Source organism: Chelon labrosus (assembly GCF_963514085.1).
Source record: "Chelon labrosus genome assembly, chromosome: 11".
Lineage (NCBI taxonomy): Eukaryota > Metazoa > Chordata > Actinopteri > Mugiliformes > Mugilidae > Chelon > Chelon labrosus.
Window position 1 is genome coordinate 6186936 of NC_140344.1, and position 23053 is coordinate 6209988.

General features: G+C 39.9%; 1 protein-coding gene across 1 annotated transcript; it reads right to left on the reverse strand.

Annotated features, from left to right (window-relative positions):
• Positions 1 to 3019: 3019 nt before the first annotated feature.
• LOC311495700 (uncharacterized protein) lies at positions 3020 to 18124 on the reverse strand. Its single transcript, XM_084555245.1, has 3 exons — positions 17267 to 18124; positions 11156 to 11716; positions 3020 to 5261 (listed from the first exon to the last, which is right to left on the reverse strand). The coding sequence occupies exons 1-3, from the start codon at positions 17436 to 17438 to the stop codon at positions 4198 to 4200; spliced, it is 1797 nt and encodes a 598-aa protein (XP_084411371.1). The 5' UTR covers positions 17439 to 18124; the 3' UTR covers positions 3020 to 4197.
• Positions 18125 to 23053: the final 4929 nt, after the last annotated feature.

A 23053-nucleotide genomic window follows, 5' to 3' on the forward strand; every position in this document is an offset into this window, starting at 1 on the left:
CTATCAATCTCTCCCCCTCTCTGGAAAGTAAATTTAAGAAGGCTGCCCTGCAGAAGGACCCTTCTAATGGACTAATCTTTACACCTTAGCCGTAAAGGTGCTAATCTGATGCTGGACAGACCCATGCAAAGGGTCACTCTGTTATTCATCCCTTTCAGAGATACACACATGCATGCTGGACACTTTCTTTCTCCCCCTCCCCCAGAGTGACTAGGGGAGTAAAAACAGATGAAGGTCGTAAATTCTTTACCTCCCTGAGCAAAATCTAGGTCTTCACTTCTCTGTAAAAACAAACAAAGAAAAAGTTTCATACCATGTCTCAAAATTGTAATCATCTGGTAAGTCATATATTGTTTGTCAGGAAGTCCAAAGGATAATAATGAGACAATTTTGATCCTTGTATGATAAAATTTACACGATCTAGCCAAATTCAGTTAAATGTTTCACAAGTAAGATGGATCAACAGTGCCCTCAGGCGGCTATCCCTAAAAACATTTTTCTTTCTTTTAAACCAGGGCTATTCAATTAATTGGGAATAGGGGTCAGTTCATTAAACTGAGGCAAACTAAGGGGCCAGAGAATAAAAGTAATCACGTTAACAAAGAAAGAAATTGCAGCAATATACTGAAGGAGTCAAAGTATTCTATTTTGTAAATGCAGAACAACATATAAAGGGTTGACAACTCCCTGAAAAATAAATAAGGGACACCTCATTGTCAGGGCCAGCCGACCCGATTGCCTTCACCCTTCCCGGCGTGGTGATTTATTTATTTATTTTTTTTTTTTTTAGCTTTTTTGTGTGTGTGTGTGTGTGAAACGATTTTTGAACTATTTGACTCGAATCCGAATTAAATTAGATGCATAGTTTTGAGTGATATGAACACGTGCAAAACAAATTATTATTCAACAATTTATTTTTAATACAAAATAACAAAATTAACAGAAAGCTGTCCTGCTTAACTTAAAACTGTAAAAATATAAAACAATAGAAAGCAGAGCATTCCTCTTGTAAAAGTGCAATAAGAAAAGTTCAAACAGAAAGTGCGAGTAAAAGTAGAAAGTGCGAGTAAAAGTTGTTGCCTTCATCTTCTTCGCAAATAACAGTAGCCTACCTCAACAAATGAGATGAGCGGGATTCCCGCTGTCAACTCATGGGAATAAGTTTACCGTAAATTTTCACATAAAGCGCCCTGTTGTTCATTCATTCCATTGACATTTTTCTCACTATTTTTGATTCTCATGGTAATACGGGACAAAGTGCGTCCCGTTTCAGCTCAATACGGGATGCGTACTTTTGTTTCTAAATACGGAACGGTTCTGTTTTTCAAGGGACGTTTGGCAACCCTCTTAATCTAGACAACTAGGCTACTGAACTCATTTTTATTATTATTATTATTATTTATTTATTTATTTATTTTAAAGTAGAGAGAGATATTTTGTCTTAAAGTCAACCTTCGTGCTTGAAAGAAAGAAGTCAGAGCGGTCAGAGCCAGACTTACAGTCAGCGCTCAGAGCGTTGCACTCGAGCGCGAACGGCGAACGGCGACTTTGATTGGTCATGTGCGGTCCCCAAAATATAGGTCCGACTTAAACGTGCGCATACCAGCCTGCTGCACGACAGAATGTACAATTAGCCACACTCATGCACTGTATTAGACTATCCATATGTAATACGACACTTTAAGGGCCGGTACAAAATTCCTCAGGGGCCGGACCCGGCCCGGGGGCCGCCAATTGAATAGCCCGGTTTTAAATCATTGTTAAAAATTAAAGTGTTGAACCTCATGTATGTTCCTATACAGTAGCGGTTTTAAGCACGGGCGAAACGGGCACTCGCCCGTGGCGGTATTTTTTCATGACACAAGGCGGGCGACACGAGTAGGCTACTTGGAAAAAAAAATAAACAAATAGCTAAATCTGCACTGCTACATGGTTTTCTATTATCTGTCATATCTGTGTGGGGATATTGTCGCCCCTTGCAGCTGCAGGCGCCCCTGCTTGCTGAGAAGGTGCCGTGCACAGAAGCTGTGTGAGAAAGGGAAAGGGGAGGGGGGCGCGGGGGACAGTTCACCTCTGGGTCTCTCCCAAATTGAACGGACGGGGGCTAAAGTCAGTCACACCTTGACTTTCTTTCATGTAACGCACATTTCATTCATAATATAATAAATATAGGCCTATAAGTTCTGCACATTTTTGTATTCATGACTTGTGTGAAATGGCCAAATAAAAACAGGTAATACAAAACGATTATGTGGTCACCAAGGTGAATTGGTTTAGTCTTGACTTCTGGTCGTGAGTGACAGCGTTGGAGGATGGAGATCTGTTGATTGTCGAGTGTCAAATAAACGCAGAGATGGACAGAGAAAGGTCAAAGCCATCAGGTGACCAATTTAGGAAAAAAAGAAAAGATAAAGGTATGCTATGTTCTCTCTGTATGATTACAGTATCCATGTCATGAATGAAGGGCTAATGTTAACTGGTGGTATACGTTTGTTAGCCTTTTTCCTATGATGCTTGCAATGCTTAGTAATTCGTCTTAACAAACACCAGATCTAATTTCACCCTAAGATTGTGCTTTGCAGCAAAACTGTTACAAGTTCAGTTAGCCTATTATTTAGTTCCATCACGTTGGGTCCTGTAATTAGCCAACGGAATTTTCATATCTGTAGGTAGTTTCAAAGATGAACATTTGCCATTTGCTACAACTCTATTTCGTGTCAAAACATAGAATTGGCAGTAGCCTAACCAAGGAGCTAATTGTTGCTCCCTGAAAGATGTAGTATAAAGTTGTTATCTTAGAAACCACAGCCTTTCCGAGCAAAATATCACCTACAAGAAGGAACCTGATGTTATTAATTGGCTGATTTTGGGTTTTTTGATTTGGTCATTCAGATATGCCATCTTGGAAACCCGATCCAAAACACGCCCTGAATAATTAACACATAAAACCGGAGGGATACGTTCTTTTAATTTTTACCTTTTTACTTCAACTTATTTTTTAACTCTAGTCTTTAACTTAGTTTTGTTTTCTTCCTCGCCTTCTTCTTTGCACATTTATTCGCATTTTATACCCCCAACTTGGAATCAGTCTGCCAAACGTTTCCCAAGCTTGTTTCTCGTCGGACCCTTTTTCCCGACGCACACTTTTCGTAGTAAACTTACATTTTTAAGTTTATTCATTCTTTTTTTTTATTCTGCGCCCCATGACGTACTAATTAAGAAAGCCAACTTCGGGTTTTCTCTTAGTGAGCGTAGTCAGCTGGGATATCAGAATAAGACCCAATCTCTTCCACCGATAAAGAAACCAAGAGGCTGTCACCATAGCAACGAAACAGTTTCAGAGAAGCCGTGACGATCCGGCTTACTCCTTCACCTACAAAGACATTCCAAAGTTGCAATCTACTGCCTTCTGCTGTACACCTACAACGCTCTCAATCGAAGCTGGGTGTTGGAGTGGAGACCACGCAACAAGTACCTGTCTACCGGTCCCAGTCGGACCTGCATCAGCTGTTCCAGTTTAAGATCAAGAGTTGGTGTCATTACTTTGAAACTCTCCATTAACATGAATCAGATTAGTTACCACAGTTCATCCACTCCCGTTAGTAAAGATATAATACATCTCCATTTCTCAACATGGTTCTACAAATCGGTTGTTTCACGTCTCATCATATCCATTCTATTTGATTACACACACATATGCATATATTCTATTAGTACCTCATTTATTCATAGTTGTCACTTCAATAAATAAATATTTATTCACACTTAAGAAGTTGTTTGTGGCGTTGTTTTATGGCAGAGAATTTATGGTATAAATTGTGAAAAGAATTCATTCCTTCAGTTCGGAAATATATTAATCGAAACTGATAAATTGACTTAAAACATGCCCTTACAAGACATTTAAAAGGTGTAACAAACCCTACACGTTAATTCATGATTCCCAGACAACACGTTCATATTCATTGTCAAATCTGACAGATAAAAAAAATATTTTATTAGACATTGAGCTGTATGGCAGGCAGTAAATTCACACTATTACTGTAGAAACACAGTCTAAAAGGGATTTCAACATAAACATGTTACTGACTATTTGAATTATTCACAATATTTCTCCACAGATGTTTCAGAACAATGTCTTCTCAAGCAGTGCGAAGAATTACTAGCAACACTGAAACTTTTCCCACATATGTTGCAATATTACAGCTTCTCACCTGTGTGAGTTCTTATGTGAACAGTCAAGGTACCATTACTGCTGAAAGATTTCCCACATGTTTTGCAAGTATAAGGCTTCTCACCTGTGTGAATTCTCATGTGTCGAGTCAAATGATCCCTTCGATTGACACTTTTCCCACATATTTTGCAAGTATACGACTTCTCATCTGTGTGAATTCTCATGTGTTGAGTCAAATTAGTGACACTTTTCCCACATATTTTGCAAGTATAAGGCTTCTCACCTGTGTGAATTCTCATGTGTCGAGTCAAATGATCCCTTCGATTGACACTTTTCCCACATATTTTGCAAGTATACGACTTCTCGTCTGTGTGAATTCTCATGTGTTGAGTCAAATTAGTGACACTTTTCCCACATATTTTGCAAGTATATGGCTTCTCACCTGTGTGAGTTCTCATGTGGATAGTCAAATTACCTGTTTGACTGAAACTTTTCCCACATGTTTTGCAAGAATACGGCTTCTCACCTGTGTGAGTTCTCATGTGGACAGTCAAATCACTATTTTGATGGAAACTTTTCCCACAAGTGTTACAAGTATATGGTTTCACACCACTTTGGATCTCGTGATTTTTCTTCATTTGAGACATATTTTGTGGGATGGTTCGAAAAACATCCAAATTTTCTGTGTCAGTAACAAGTTTACAGTCCGTCGATGTAAAGTTGTTAACATTGTTAAAGTCACGTCCCTTATTTGGCTCCAGCTCTGAATTTCGACTTGACTCTGGATGTACGTGCTGCAGTCCTTCCTGATTCTGCTTCTCTGGAGAATTGTAATAGACGAGCTGGTCACCACTTTGTTCTGGTTCACTGTGGTTAGTTTCCTCATAAACTGGAGTCACCATCATGGTATCAGGCTCCTCCTTCAGTACGAGCTGCTCTCCCTCTTGACTGGTGCAGAGCTCCTCCTGTTCCTCTTTAATTTGTGGAGGCTCTGCTTCCTCCTGGTTCACACTGGAGTTCATCTCCTGGTTACAGAGCTGCTGGTTAGTGAGAACCTCCTCCTCCTTACAGACATGTTGCTGTGGAAAGTCTACAAGGACAAAGGGACAGAAGAAGTCGTTTAAAATGACAGACAGCAGGTCAAGTCAGCTATTGTTAACTTACAGTAGTTCTATGGCTTAAAGTGACGACAGAGCAGTGAGACAAGGTGAAGCTCAGAAAACTGCTTTCAATCCATAGCAGATTCCAGAAGTAGTAGTGATAAATAAATTGAAAACAAAAAAAACTTAGTTAACAGGCCGTTGTTGCAAGTTCAAGTGTTCATTTCACTGAAAATGTCTGATTCAAGCGCAGACTGTATATAAAAGATGGACAAAACCTCCGTGACATCAGCCATTGGTTTCTTAACAGCTGGACATGGCGGCTGCCATATTGGTTTTGAGAGACTCCGCCTCTCTCGGATAACCCACATGTGGCTGGCTGGAACGTCTGTGGGAACTGGGGTGGACCAGATAATAGGCGTGTTCGACTTCATGCAGATCTGTGCAGATCTGACTTGACGTGATGCATGCTGGGTTGTTCTGCTCATAGACCTCGAATATGATTGGTTAAAATGAACTTGTTCAACCCAGCATGCATCACGTCAAGTCAGATCTGCACAGATCTGCATGAAGTCGAACACGCCTGATGTCTGGCTGTTGAACACGCCCACTCAACACGAGGTCAACAGCTAGTTATGGCCATTGACTGTATGGTTATGGCAACCAAGCTAGGCTAAGTGCTACTCTCTGTTGCTAGCAGCCGGCTAACCCTGAACTACGCTGCATTGCTCCCATCATCATCTAGCGGTCACAGCACCCCCGCTCACAGTTCTCTACTAAATTAACACAAAACTAATAGTCGAATAGACTTAAAAATAATTATGTGAATATTACTGAGATTAGACCACATAAGTTTAAAAACGCTATATTTATATATAGTTTACATTATTGTGGTACGTTGGTCAAATAGCAGTTGTACAAATTCACATTTTGGTTCCTTGAGTGTAACTTCAACGACTAACATTTCAAAATCTAGACTAAAGTTATGTCTGAATCCATGCTGTAATATAACATTAATATTTTAATATAACTGAACACGGCTCAAAACTGTTAATCAAACCGAACCAAGTCTGTCATCAACGTTGTTACCATAACATTGGTCGTTTAGAAAAAGTTACATCAACGAACAAAGGCTTTCCAAAGTCCCGTCTCTGTTATTCTTACATTTCTACTGGACTGAACTACTGGATAATGGACAGTCATTCTCCACTCTCAAAGTGTATTTGGCCGCTATAACGACCAGCACCCTCTAGTTTGTCAATTCATGAGAGGAGAGCGATGCCCCAGCTTCCAATTACTGACTGGAAGTTGAGGCTTTAATATGAATATCTATAACTCCAGATTCAAGATGTGAATGTGAGTGAAGCTTTCTGGGGACAGATTCCCACACTGTGTTGTAAGTGGCTGATAAGTACCTCGTCTGTTGAGAGGATTTCTTATACAGCTCTTTCAAAACCATCAGTCTTTTCTGGCTAAAATGTGTACGTTGTTTTCTTCTTTGACAATTTTATTTATACAATGGCTGTGAGATACCTCAACGAATGTTGAAAGAGAACTTCAGGTTAAGGAATTAACCTGAAACATGAGTGAGGTATCTCATCAGACCACCCTCCTTGCTGTACTTGCTTGTATTTTTTAGTTTTTCTACGCTGAACTTGGAGGAATGCAGTTTCCTTCTGCTGTACATTCTTATAATTTGGTCTGAATGGCAAAACATTTCTCGATCACTGGTCATTTTAAATAAAAAGGCACGTCGCCATTTCTAGGTTTGTGTGGTCTTTGTTAGCTCCCAGTTACAGCTCTAGTTTCTAATCTCTGCAGTAAGTCAGCTTCTAATGTGCCTCATACATACTGTGTTTAAGGTTCAACGTTTGTTTTAACAAGACACGCTTTCATGTGATTTCTGTTTGAAAAATACCTTCAGTAGAACCACAATTTTTTGTTAATTTATCAAGACCATTTTATGTTTACATACCTATTCTGTGTAACTTTATCTCGGGTTTTAAGATGGTATCCAGCAGTTTGCGTTGACGATCAATCTCTCCCTCATACTGGGCGATCATTTCTTCAAAGACTACAAATATTTCTTCAGCAGCAGCAGTTAGTCTCTCCTTGGTGAACTCTCTAAATCTTTGAACTTGAGACATGATTACTTTAACAACTAAAATATTTAAATGGTAGGCGACTAAAGAGCTCAAGATCTCCTTGCTCTCGCTTTTCTTCTTCTGATTTCTATTGGCAGTGTTTGACGCTACTGGGCGTTATTGCCCCCTGCAGGATAAAAGTAATTACTACAACCGCACGTCAGATCTCCTTGTGTCCTTGTATCATGCAGAAAATATGTTTTACAACCAGTTAGTGGTTCTCATTAGGGCCACATAGGTAGAATGAAAATTGATAAGGCTGCCATTAGAGGGTTTCATGGGAGGACCATATCCCCTGCACAGTCTCTTCTCTTGATGCACTGATTGGTAACATAGATGGCTTCTTATACAGCTCTTTCAAAACCATATGCATATATTCTATTAGTAACTCATTTATTCATAGTTGTCACTTCAATAAATAAATATTTATTCACACTTAAGAAGTTGTTTGTGGCGTTGTTTTACGGCAGAGAATTTATGGTATAAACTGTGAAAAGAATTCATTCCTTCAGTTCTGAAATATATTAATCGAAACTGATAAATTGACTTAACCCCCCTGTTGTCTTTGCGTTTACTTTGCACCTTTTGTACTGTTTCGGTTGCTTATAAAACATGATGTATACAATTTTTTAAATTTTTTTTGTTTCACCACTTTATTGAACTTGTTTCCAACACATTAACGTAAATTTTATATTTCGTTTTGTAATTTATGGTATGATACACCTAATTTACAAAAAAGTACAAATCGTTTTTGAGTAAAAAAAAAAAAAGCACAAATTCTGAATTATTTTCACTATGCTTATGATCAGAGGCATATGTGTTGATCCATTACACAGACTGGTATACGTCAATGTTCAGGCAGGATATTGTTTTGAAACCTTTTTGATTTTTTTAATGGCAGCAAATAGTCACACCGGTTGTCCTCCCTTGTCAATTTGACCCAGGCTTTTTCAATTGGTTACAATGCATAATGTGTAAAATGAACACACAATTCTGTGTTACATATTTTTGGCCTACTTCATGACAAGTCATTACCACACATTTTAAACTACTTTTAGACCTGTATTTATGAAAATAAACCTAATTTACAAAATATTATTAGTTATTTGGCATAACTACTGATTAGTCAAAATTGGCTGATGCACTTGTTTTCATAAATAAGAGAGTAAAGAAATATAATTTGCAAAGTGCAGCATTTATTTTAAAAACTCTTTCTTTGATCTTCTTTATAAAATAATAAACAAAGAAAGACAGTGCAAGCAAGGGACAGTCCGTTGGCCCCTGTCAGGGGGCTGTAATCCGTTTACACCTGTATACACTGGTGACCTGTAACAAAAGTAATAAACAACAAATCATTCAAAAATTAATTCTTATTTCACACAAGAATGCAATGCATTGACCTGAATGAATACCGATAAATATTGCATGAAAAAAGTGCAATACCTTCTCCGGGTTGTGGACTCCCTCTTGTTCTTGTTCTAATCAAGGATGATCTTTTGTCCTTCATGCTGCTACTAAAAGCAGTGTCCGAATGCAGAATGCTCATGAGAAGCAAATTTGTTTCTGTCTTTGGGGCAGTAGGAGACAAGAGAATGTGTCCTCTTCATCACGCTGTCTCAGAGTGAAATGTGAAATTCCCCTAGGATGCTGTATTTATAATCTCAGTTTTTTTGTTTATAGTTATCTTGTCCAGAATTGGAGAAAGACATATCACAGGTGTGAAATTAACATGTTCACAAATGTTTAGCTTTGACATTTTGTGTTGTCTGGAGGCTGAATGCACATCAGAGACTGGAAATATTACACTGCATGTGTGTGTGTGTGCGCGTGTGTTTATACATGTGTGTGTATGTGTATATGTATGTGATTTTGTTTTTGTGAGGGGAGTGTGGGGATGTGTGTGTGTGTGTGTGTGTATGTATGTGTATACATGAATACGGGTGTGCGTGTATGTACGTGAATGTGAGTGTGTGTGTATGCGTGTGTTTTGGTGCGTATGTGGGTATGGGTGTAAGTGTGTGTACATGTTTGTGTGTGTGGGGGTGTATACGTGTGTAGGTGTGTGTGTGTGAGTGTGTGTGTGTGTGTGTGTATGTGCGGGGGTGGGGGTGTGGCAGGGGGGTGTGGGGGCACGGGGGTGGCTGTGTGGATGGGTGGGTGGGTGTGGGTGGTTGTATATGTTTGTGTGTGTGTTAATTGTGCTGAAAACCACAATAGTGTGACCCATTGCACCACTAAATATGACTGGGTCAAATTGACCCGGGAAGACAACCGGTGAAATTTTGATAAACACACATAATTTAGCAAATATAGTCATAATTAATTTGAGCTGTAAAGAGCATAGCAGGGGACCATCCATGTAATTTTCAGGCAATTTTATGGAAGAAAACCAAAGTTATGACAGTTTACATTTTGAAATCGGGTCAAATTGACCCAAAGACAACAGGAGGGTTAAACCATGTTCTTCCTATGTAAAAAGGTGGTGTTGCCCTTACGAGACATTTAAAAGGTATAACAAACCCTACACTTGAATTCAAGATTCCCAGACAACACGTTCAAATTCACTGTCAAATCTGACAGATAAAAAAATATTGTATTACACTGAACTGTATGGCAGGCAGTAAATTCACACCATTACTGCAGAAACACAGTCTAAAAGGGCTTTAAACATAGACACTCTACATGTTACTGACTGTATTTGAATTCTTCACAATATTTCTCCACAGATGTTTCACAACGTCTTCTCAAGCAGCGCAAACAATTACTAGCAACATTGAAACTTTTCCCACATATGTTGCAATATTACAGCTTCTCACATGTGTGAGTTCTCATGTGGACGGTCAAATCACCATGTCGACGATAACTTTTCTCACATGTTTTGCAAGGATACGGCTTCTCACCTGTGTGAGTTCTTATGTGGGTAGTCAAGTGATTTCGTTGACGGAAACTTTTCCCACATGTTTCGCAAGGATATGGCCTCTCACCTGTGTGAGTTCTCATGTGGAGAGTCAAATTAACATTTTGACGGAAACTTTTCCCACATGTTTTGCAAGGATATGGCCTCTCACCTGTGTGAGTTCTCATGTGGAGAGTCAAATCACCATGTTGACGATAACTTTTCCCACATATTTTGCAAGAATATGGATTCTCACCTGTGTGAGTTCTCATGTGGAGAGTCAAATCACAATTTTGACGGAAACTTTTCCCACATATTTTGCAAGAATATGGTTTTTCACCCGTGTGAGTTCTCATGTGAATAGTCAAAAGATATCTTCGACTGAAACTTTTCCCACATGTTTTGCAAGAATACGGCATCTCACCTGTGTGAGTTCTCATGTGTTCAGTCAAAATACCATTTTTACGGAAACCTTTCCCACATGTTTTGCAAGAATATGGATTCTCACCTGTGTGAGTTCTCATGTGGACAGTCAAATCACCATGTTGACGATAACTTTTCCCACATGTTTTGCAAGAATATGGATTCTCACCTGTGTGAGTTCTCATGTGGACAGTCAAATCACAATTCTTACGGAAACCTTTCCCACATATTTTGCAAGAATATGGATTTTCACCCGTGTGAATTCTCATGTGAACAGCCAAATTATCTGATCGACTGAAACTCTTCCCACATGTTTTGCAAGAATAAGGCTTCTCACCTGTGTGAGTTCTCATGTGAACAGTCAAAGTACCACTTTTGCTGAAACTTTTCCCACATGTTTCGCAAGGATATGGCCTCTCACCTGTGTGAGTTCTCATGTGGACAGTCAAATCACAATTCTGACGGAAACTTTTCCCACCAGGGTTACAAGTATATGGTTTCACACCACTTTGGATCTTGTGATTTTTCTTCATTTGAGACATATTTTGTGGGATGGTTCGAAAAACATCCAATTTTTCTTTGTCAGTAACAAGGCTACAGTCCGTCGATGTAAAGTTGTTAACATACAAGTCACGTCCCTTATTTGGCTTCAGCTCTGCATTTCTACTTGACTCTGGATGTACGTGCTGCAGTCCTTCCTGATCCTGTTTCTCTGGAGAATTGTAATAGACGAGCTGGTCACCACTTTGTTCTGGTTCACTGTGGTTAGTTTCCTCATAAACTGGAGTCACCATCATGTTATCAGGCTCCTCCTTCAGTACGAGCTGCTCTCCCTCTTGACTGGTGCAGAGCTCCTCCTGGTCCTCTTTAATCTGTGGAGGCTCTGCTTCCTCCTGGTTCACACTGGAGTTCATCTCCTGGTTACAGAGCTGCTGGTTAGTGAGAACCTCCTCCTCCTTACAGACATGTTGCTGTGGAAAGTCTACAAGGACAAAGAGAAAGAAGGAGTTGTTTGAAATGACAGACAGCAGCTCAAGTCAGCTATTGTTAACTTACAGTAGTTCTATCAGAATCAGAATCAGAAAAGACTTTATTGCCAAGCATGTTTGTACATACAAGGAATTTGCTTTGGTGTTGTTGCACCCATTATGCATAAAATAAAATAAAATAAATATATAGAAACTTGGCTCTCAAATATACAAAAATACAAAAAAATATATACACAGTATATACACAACCAGAACATTTACAGTGGTATGGTAGTGAGTTTGATGTGTTCATAGGGGGGTCTTGGCATTGTTCAGCAGACACACTGCGGATGGGGAAAAAACTGTTCGCCATGCGAGTGGTCCTACACTCGAAGGATTGCAGCCGTCTGCCAGAGGGGAGTCTGTTGGATAGTCCGTGTCCAGGGTGAGAGGGATCAGCCACAATTTTAGCTGCACGCTTCAGAGTCCTGGAAGCATACAGCTCGTCGAGAGACTTCAGACTGCAGCTAATCACCTTCTCTGCAGCGCGAATGACACACTGCAGTCTGCTCTTGTCCTTAGCAGAGGCTGCAGCATACCAGGTGGTGATGGAGTTGGAGAGGATGAACTCAATGATGGCAGTGTAGAAGTGAACCATTATTGTCTTTGGCAGGCTGAATTTCTTCATCAGGAAGTACATCCTCTGCTGTGCTTTTTTAATTAGGGCACTGATGTTCAGCTCCCATTTGAGGTCCTGGGAGATGATGGTGCCCAGGAAACGGAAGGAGTCCACAGTGTTGACTGTAGAGTCACACAGGATGATGGGGAGGAGAGGGGCTGTGTTCTTCCTGTAGTCCATGATCATCTCCACTGCCTTGGAAGCGTTCAGCTCCAGGTTGTAAAAAATTTATTTAGCATAAAGCAAGTTTTTTCAGGAGGAGTTCCTATTTAAACCTCAGACTTCCCACCAGTCCCCTAGAACTGAAGAAGCTACTCGGATGACTGGTGAAACATCTTCTCAAGAAACTCTACAAGTCCAGTTGCTTTTTTTGAACCTTTGTTGGATGTATCTCACTATGGGATATGGAGACTCAATGACATTCAGCAATGCCAGAGGCATTTAGGTACAAAGGCAGGCGTTTCAATAAAACCTTGGAATCCCCCATCAAAAATTGCATGCATGACGGGTTAACTGACAGTGCATGGATGTAGGGCTGGGCGATAAAACGATAACGATATATATCGCGATAGACACATGATCGATAGCAATAGAAATTACGTTCGATAGAATGTTCGATAATTTCACTCGAACTCCGGTAGAAAAAAATAGGAAGAAAACCCCGAGCCAGAACTGCAAGTCATTCAGGGGGATGTAGGCAGAGGAAGGGCTTTAGCCTCTCGACCTATCACTGCCCGCTAAGCCAGGTTGGTGGAATCAACAACAAAAAAAAGAACGGCGTGGAGTGAAAGGACAATATGTGTGCGACAGTACGAGAGGAAATTGTAGATAAAAAAGTAAAGGTCACGTCACCAGTTTGTCAATATTTTGGTTATTTTAAGTCTGACAAGAGTCAGACCGATGTTGTCTGCTAACTTGGTGGCGAGTGAGCATATTAATTGGGGGCCAAGCAGCGAAGCTGTGAAGGCACCTATTGTGTTTGTACGTTTTCTTCCCTATTATTTTTCCGCCATGGGAGTCTATGGCAGCCCATAGAACCGTATGGTAAAAAGTTGTGAAATTTGGCACATAGCTTAAGGGCAGTCTCAATATTACTTTGACTGAGTTACATGTAAGCAGTAAGCACGCTCTAGCGCCACCAACTGGTCAAAGTTTGAAGTACATTTGTGCATGTAACTTTTGAACCGTATGTCCGATTTTTGAAAACAAGGTATCGTTGGAATCCTTGGATCATGACGATTTCAACGCACCCTATGACATAATGCGTCATAATAGATTTTTCGCAATTTACGATTTTGTTGAAAACACGAAAAAAGTTTCAGCGGTCACAAATTTTGTCCGATTCTCACGAAAATTGGCACAGACCGTCTTCTGACCAATGCGCAAAAAAGATACTGTCAGGCGTCTTCAGCTTCAAAACCATTTGGCTGCTACAGCCAATCAAAATTGGCGGCGAAGGCGGTGTTTTCCATTTGAGCTCATATCTCGGCAACGCTTTGGTGCAATGAAACCAAATTTGGTACCACGCTTCCAGACGCTGTCCCAAGTGCACGAAAAAAATCGGGTGTCTTGTGGCCACTAGGGGGCGCTATAATTAGCAAAACATTGTTTTTGCTCATATCTCTTGATGAATTTTTATTTGAAATTAAATTGTGATATCCGCAGATACCGTGGGTTGCCCCAGTGACAGTTCATGCCAAGTTTTCGTGTTAGCCAATCGCAGTTGGCGGCAAAGCCGCCAAACAGGAAGTTTTCTAATATCTCGGTGACGCTTTGACTTCCGAAGACCAAACTTGGTCACACGCTTCGACACTCCCTTAGAAGTGCGCAATAAAAATTTGGTGTCATTCGCCCACTAGGGGGCGATGTAATTAGCAAAATTGCGTTTTTGCTTATAACTTTTGACCTGTATGCCTGATATTCAAAACCCTGGTACTGTTGGACTCCTTGGATCATGTCGAGATCAACGATACCTATGATGTTAATTTCGCCACATTGGATTCTCCGCCATATTGGATTTTGTTAAAAGCGAAACAAAATTTTCAGCGGTCACAAATTTTGTCCGATCGACATCGAACTTTACACACATCATCTACAGACCATGTTTCATTAAAGCATTACTTTTTGTCTTCGGAACTAAAACCGTTCGCCCGTAACAGCCAATCGAAATTTGCGGCGAAGCCGCCAAACAGGAAGTGAGCTCATATCTCAGCAACCCTTGCATGTATCAAAGCCAAACTTGGTGCATGGACTCAGGACCCAATCAGGGGGACGCTCAAGAAATTTGGCGACCTTTGACCTCTAGGGGGCGCTGCAATTAAGTAAGATGCCTTTTGGCCTGTAGCTGTTGATGTGTTTGGAATTAAAATGTACTAATGGTGTCTGGTATTACTGTTGGAGTTCCTTAGGCCGACCCATGCCAACTTGTGATGTCATCGTAATTGATTCGGCTGCCATATTGGATTTAATCAGAAACATCAAAAAGTTTTCACAGGTCACAAATTTCATCTGATCTTCACCAAAATTGGCACAGGTCATCTTCAGACCATGCCTTATCAATGCATTGCTTTCTGGAACAATTGGCAAAAGCATTCGCCCGTAACAGCCCATCGAAATCGGTGGCGAAGCCGCCAAACAGGAAGTGACCTTATATCTCAACCAATCCTGGGTTGTTTGACTTGAAACCTGCTGTGACTGCTTAATGCTATATGTCTGATGCAACTGCATTGAGTTACATGGCAAATCTGGACTGCCGAACTTTCTGCTTGGCCCCTTCAACGCTGCTTGCAGCTTTAATTTGCTCTTGTCTCTTGATTAGTCGGTTTAGTTTCGTTTATCTGCTGGCCGAGTGAGTGGCTGCTGATTCGGTTAAGCAGGGACCCACGAGCAGTGGTTAGAGTCGGTGAAGTTTCGTTTCTCTACGTATTGTGCTTAAGTGAGTGAGTGTCTGAGTGCCTTAGTTTGCCGGTTATATGAGCCAAATCTTTTTTTCCACCGCTACTGAATATTAATTAAAAATGATTTGAATGAAAATTAAATGCTATTGAATATGTCATTGTTATAATTTTTAAAAAATTAAAGTGATGGGTAAAAATAGTTTATGACGGGATTTTTATGACCCTGTCAGTCAAAGTGACAGACAACGAAAAAGTCTAGCGCAACATCTGATCTAGAGGTACACGGCAGCAGTGCCATACACAAAACATCAAAGCGATATAAAGAAATAACGGATGCAGTTCAGCACAGTTGAGAAGTCTGGATAGAAGGTTAAAAAAAAACAATAATTATCGATATGACCGATATGAAACACTTATATCGTGATACATTTTTTCAGCCATATCGCCCAGCCCTAATGCCAAAGAACTATTAATTGACGAATGAGGAATTAAAACAAGATATACTGTCTGGTCACTGACAGTGCAGCAAATATGGTGGCTAGTGCCAGGCTTCTAAAAATACGCAACATTCCTTGTTTTGCACATAGTCTAAATTTGGTGGCACAAAAGGGTCTGGAGGCAACACCAGAACTATCAGAGATCCGTATGCGAGCCAGAAAAGTTGTTAATTTCTTTAAAACCAGCACAAGGGCCAAAGAAAAACTCACAGAGGTTCAGGAACAACTTCAAAAACCACGTCATAAGTTGATTCAAGAGGTAGACACCAGGTGGAATTCCACTTTCCTCATGTTAGAGCGTCTATATGAGCAGCGTGAGCCAGTAGCAGCAGTACTTGCTTCACTTACAACAGATGTGGTGCCATTAACCTGCGTGGACTACGAGGCTGTGGCTGAATGCCTGGAGGTTCTGGGGCCGCTGTTTCTGGCTACCACTGAAATTTCAGTAGAGAAGAAGGTCTCGGCATCGAAGGTCATACCAATCATTCGCATGATACAACATAAAATTACAGAGAAGTCCACATCACTAGTCCATCCAAGTGCACTGCTGCTGAGACAAAATCTGCTGCACTTATTATTGACAAAGTGCAGTGTTGAAAAAATTCGGGTCCTGGCAATGGCAACTATCCTTGACCCATGTTTCATTTGGCAACCAGACCAGCGCACAGGAGGCAGTTGCCAAAGTAACCGCGGAATGTGCAGAACTGAGGAGATCCATGCATTTGTCACCCTCAACATCACAGGTAATAGCTTTCTCTTTATTTTATCATTGCTTGTATATATGCTCTATCAAACAACTGGATGTATTTCCATGTGTTTTACAGTCCACAACGGAAGAAATCTCTGGTCCCTCAACACAACAGGCCGACCCTGACAACCTGTGGGAACTCCTGGACTGCCGAGTTGGTTGGTTACATTAGTCTGTATAAAAACCTTCTTTGAGACAAAAACACATACAATGGATTTCACCTTCTTCTGTTCTGATTTCTTGCAGGTGCAACTCAGAGAGTCCAAAATTCCTCGGCAGAGGCAACAGTTGAGGTTCAGCGATATTTATCTGAGCCCTACCTCTCCAGAGGAGAAGACTACTGGCAGCAAAGGGTGGCAGTATATCCAAATCTGTACAAGCTTGCCAGACAATATTTACACATGCCTGCAACGTCTGTCCCATGTGAGAGGGTCTTCTCCAAAGCTGGAGAGGTTGTAAGCAAGAAGAGGAACAGACTAAAACCCAAGTCTGCTGAAATGATCTTGTTTTTAAATAAAAATCTGTGAACCACCCAAATCCTCTTCCCAGTTTCAAAAGCATTTTGTACAACTACTGTCATCACAGTCCCTAGATGCACAAGCATTTCACTTTTTTTATTTTGTAATTTTTTGTATTTCTATCAATCACTGAACCATTTCAACACAATTGCTTCCGATTGGTTGAGTGCTTCACAAAGCTTCGGTTTCTCCATCACTAATCAAGACCATTATATGTTTACATACCTGTTCTGTGTAACTTTATCTCGGGTTTTAAGATGGTATCCAGCAGTTTGCGTTGACGATCAATCTCTCCCTCATACTGGGCGATCATTTCTTCAAAGACTACAAATATTTCTTCAGCAGCAGCAGTTAGTCTCTCCTTGGTGAACTCTCTAAATCTTTGAACTTGAGACATGGTTACTTTAACATCTAAAATATTTAACTGGCAGGCGACTAAAGAGCTTTAGATCTCCTTCCTCCTTGCTCTCGCTTTTCTTCTTCTGATTTTTATTGGCAGTGTTTGACGCTACTGGGCGTTATTGCCCCCTGCAGGATAAAAGTAATTACTACAACCGCACGTCAGATCTCTGTATGTATCCTTGTATCATGCAGAAAATATGTTTCTTGATGCATAAATGGCACTCATCATCACGAGTTGATGTCTGAACAGCAGACTGTCAGCTTGGCAGACACTTATAGCCACCATCCAGTATTGGCCCTAATGTGTCCTGTAACACTGAATCTGTAAGGAGATCAGCAACTCTGAGCTTTGGGACCAAACCTTGTATCATACAGTTTTTTTCAATTGTTTACACACAATTTTGAAAACCGGGTTCTTTTTTTCAAAATATAATCACAATTATCCAAACACCACACTCAATTTGCAGAATTCCTAGATTGTTTGCAAAATGACACACTTCAGTCAAAACATATACACATATTTGTGAAAATGCTATTAGTTTTCATTTAACCAACACAGTCCTCAATGATCAGACACTATTGTAGCCAGTTTCACACTGCTGTGATAAATAAAAAACACATTTGTAAAAAAACTAATTTTAGGAAATAGCATGTGCTAGATTTTTGGGCAGACATTGTTATGTAAGGTATCATTTTGATGACAAAAAAACAGTGACAAACCCACAACATTCTTCATGATTAGTTTGGGATATAGGGAGAATGTACACAAATAGGCCTACTATAAACTTACCAAGCACTGCACAACACTGATGCTGCAGACTGAATATTTCAAGTATTTATTTCAATTCAAGAAATACAGTATTTCTTATCATAATCAGTTACAGTAATCAACCAACAATGAAATCAATGAAACAAATAAAATCTGTAGACAAATAAAAATTACTGCATGAAGTACATACAGTTTGACTCTGAAGAAAAAAAATAGCAACAAGAATACTGTAACTATTCATCATCTCTCCGTCTGGCTGGATCAGGCCATAAGATTTCATCCACATCACAGGCTATGTCTTCATTTGCAAGGCACCGTTGGAAGAATCGCCTTGTGTTGCCTTTTATAGCACACCTGAGTGCTGCGTTTTCAATTTAGCACATGTGTGCTTCCACACCTGGTGGATGTGATTATCCAATTCGTTCATTAGTGTGGTCATTGGTAATCCGGGGCTTTGTAATGACAAGGAAGTAACCTCACAATCCTTATCTGTGTCTAAGGTCTCGAAATGTGTGTACAGTTTTACAAATCACTGTGTGTAATGTTTTGCAAAAAGAGTGAAGCAGACATTGTGTGTAATGTTGTGCAAATCTGTGGAGGTGTTTTGCTCCTTGGAGTAGAATTTTGCAAATTGTGTGGAAATTTTTATTTTAGTGTGTAAACAATCGTGTAAAACATACTGTAGTTTGGCTGCACATCAGGTTGGTGGTGTTTCTCCTGAGCTGCAACTATTCACAGTCAGTGGTGAAAAATCCCTGTCCATAGCATGGTGGTCATTGATGGTGTTAGTATCTCATATCTGAGAAGGCAGCGGCTTCAGAGATAAAAGGATAAACAGGAAGTACGGCTTGGCACACATGACACATGCACTACTTTTTGCAAATATCCTTACTATGTAAAAAAAACTATGTTAAACTTTAACTATGTTAAAACAAACACAACACGACATGTTTGAGTTTTCTCGAAGATCTTTCAACACACACCACTTCTGCACTTTTTAATGACCGATTGGAAGTTAGGGCTTTAATATGAACATCTGTGGTGGTGCACCTGAAACTCACATGATTAGGATATATCACATGCAATTAGAGGAATTTGTTCAGATTAACCTGGATGCTGTCCTGTTTTTCTCAGTGACTGATACTTTAACAAACCATCCACGACCAGAAACTCAAGCTTCAAGATGTGAATGTGAGTGAAGCTTTCTGGGGACAGATTCCCAGCCTGTGTTGTAACTGGCTGATAAGTGATGTCTCATTCTACCTCGTCTGTTGAGAAAGGGGGTTAACATACATGGCTTCTTATACAGCTCTGTCAAAACCATCAGTCTTCTTTGGCTAAAATATGTATGTTGTTTTCTTTTTTCGGCAGACGAAGGTGAAAATGTAAAATTCAAATTGAAGGAAATATTTTATTATCAACACCAGAAATTGATGCAATTCCTAAACACATAAAAATACACACACACACACACACACAAAAAAAAAACTCAGCTCTAAAGAATTTGACATGTTAAAAAAATACATGAATTCATGCTACTTTTATTTCATGAGTTACCTTAACTTGGCTGGACAGTATCATTTGCACCACGAGACTAGCTTTGTGTATATGACCAGGAGAAGGGGGATGTTCAGCTTTTCTCAAATAAGGGGTTTCCAAGAAGAACAAAAGATTTGGAACGACTGAGCTGAACAAAGAAGACTTAAGAGAAGTCAGTAACCAGAATATGACATGAAATGACACCAGATCTCACTGGTCTCATCTTGTATGTTTAAATAATGCTTAAACTCACAAAATGATGACTTTGAGATTTGAGATTTTATGAAAGTAACTGGATTCAAGTTCGGGAGACATTAGTATGAGGGACTATCTCATAACTACAAGAAAATACACTGCCTGGCCAAAAAAAAGAGTCAACACCTGGATTTAACTAACCAAAGACGTTCGAGACTCCTCTTGGATATTTACTGCATGTGTGATTATCTTTCAGCTGACAACAAGTTATTTAACCCCAACTGATGCAATGAGTAGCTTCTCATTTCTCAAGCAACCATGTCTAAAGACACATCCCGTGGTCATGGAAAATATGTTAGCCTGTTTGAGAAGGGTTAAATCATTGGCATGCATCAAGCAGAGAAAACATCTAAGGAGACTAACTAGTAAAATTGTGTTAAGAACTGTCCAACCAGTGGCGGCGCCAGGGAGGAGCTAGGTGGTGCTGTAGCTCCCCCTGTAATAGCCATAGCACCCGCCCAGCACCTCCAAGATATGCTGGGTGGGTGATTTTTTATATTTATATTTTAATGTCATATTTGAATAGTCTTTTTCATGTAGTTTGAAAATATTGTGAATTAAACAATAATAAAAAATATTTTAGTCTAAAAAAACACGAGGCCCAAACAGGTGATCTTCTTTGGCCAATGGGCGCAGCGCATTGTGAACCTTTCCATTGAGGATGCTCACGTTACGGTTTGTGCTCCAGGTGATATTAGCAATTATTCATCATTAGACTAGTGTTGTTAGCTGTGTGATTTCGTGATCGGAGCATTTTAAGCCGAAGCGTGAACATGGTGTCTGTTGCCTTCTGTTGCTGCTGTTTGTTGCTCCGTTGTATTCAGGGCTCGACTGTGACAGAATTGTGTGAAATATTATTTTCAGAGGTTTACATTGGCAGGCTTATGTATCTATTGCCCTTGTGTTTATGGTTGCCAACCGTCCCTTGGAGAACGGAATCGTCCCGTATTTAGAAACAAAAGTACGCGTCCCGTATTGAGCTGAAACGGGACGCACTTTGTCCCGTATTACCGTGAGAAACAAAAGTAGTGTATAAAATGTCAATGGAATGAATGAACAACAGTGCGCTTTATATGAATATTTACGGTAAACTTATTCCCAAACCGTCTCCTGCTCTGTGACCAATGAGATGACAGCGAGAATCCCGCTCATCTCATTGGTCGAGGTACTGTTGCTTGAGAAGAAGATGCCGGAAGACAACAAAGCAACAACTTTTTCTCACACTTTCTGTTTGAACTTTTCCTAATTGCACTATTAAAAGAGGAATGTTCTGCTTTCTATTGTTTTATATTAATTTTTACAGTTTTAAGTTAAGCAGGACAGGTTTCTGTTTAAGAAAGATATATATTTTACGTTAAAAATAAATTGTTGAATAATAATTTGTTTTCCATGTGTTCATATCACTCAAAAATATGCATCTAATTCAATTCAGGTCTGAGTCAAATAGTTAAAATATAATTTCACACACACAAATCAGGGCTAAAATATTTCACCATGCCAGCATTTTCTATATTTATATTACTTACTCGCCTATTTTTTTAATATATATATTTATACTTAGTTAGCTAATTTTATTCTATTTTATACTTTTACCTATACTGTTTCTGCTTTGACTTGCACTGGGACCAGGGTAACTAATTTCGTTCCACCTCATGTACCAACATGTGTTGAAATGACAATAAAAACTCCATGAATTTTTGAATCACAGTGAATGAGTGCTGTAATCAAAGTTAAAGGCGGTCCAAAAAAATATAAACCTTGGAATATAAACTTAGACCTTGGAGAGGGGGGTTCCTGTCTCTTCATGTTGCTTGTAAAAGTGTCAAACATGACATTTTCCAAAGTCCATTCATTCATCTTCTGTACTCGCTTATTCCTGTTAAGGGTCCCAGCTGTCATCGGGCGAGAGGCAGGGGTACACCCTGGACAGGTCACCAGTCCATCGCAGGGCCTTTCCAAAGTCCAATAATGTTAAATATAAAAATACAGCACACTTTCAAGATTCATGACCAACATGTACAAATTCATTGTCGAGTCTGACATAGATCAAAAAATATTGTTCACACTATTACTGCAGAAGCACAGTGACAGAAAAATATTAGTTTAAGGAGAGTGCAGGAGGCCCAAGGCACTGGTGCCATCTCAAGGAAGATAATCCCGCCTTCCAGAAAATTGATTACATGTATGTTGCTAGGCAGTATGACGTGTACTGAAGATAATCTATCATTGTGCACAAATAGTTTCATTTTTCTGTTATGGGAACCCCTCTCCCATAACCTTGTGCTGTGTGAGATTCTGTGCACTGCTTGAATAAAGAGACTTCAAGATCCACACATCACAAGAGTCGTGATTCCTTTTTTCACATCACACACAGTCTAAATATAAACACTCTACATGTTACTTACTGTATATGACTTCTTCACAATATTTCTCCACAGAGGTTTCTGAACAATGTCTTCTCAAGCAGCGCAAACAATTACTAGCAACATTGAAACTTTTCCCACATATATTGCAATATTACGGCCTCTCACCTGTGTGACTTCTCATGTGGACAGTCAAATTGCTATTTTGACAGAAACTTTTCTCACACTTGTTATTAGCGTATGGATTCACACCTCTTTGGACATTGTGATTTTTCATCATTTGAGACATATTTTTTTCTGTGTCAGTAACAAAGTTACTGTCCATCATTGTAAAGTTGCTTACATTGTTAAAATCACGTCACTTCTTTGGCTTCAGCTCTAAAGAATTTGACATGAGTTTTAAAAAAATTGATTCATGCTGTTCTCCCTGTGTCTGCGTGGGTTCTCTCCGGGTACTCCGGCTTCCTCCCACCATCCAAAGACATACTCATTAGGTTAATTGGTGATTCTAAATTGGCCGTAGGTGTGAATGTGAGTGTGAATGGTTGTCTGTCTCTCTGTGTTATCCCTGCGATGGACTGGCGACCTGTCCAGAGTGTACCCCTGCCTCTCGCCCGATGACAGCTGGGATAGGCTCCAGCAGACCCCCGCGACCCTTAACAGGAATAAGCAGGTATAGAAGAT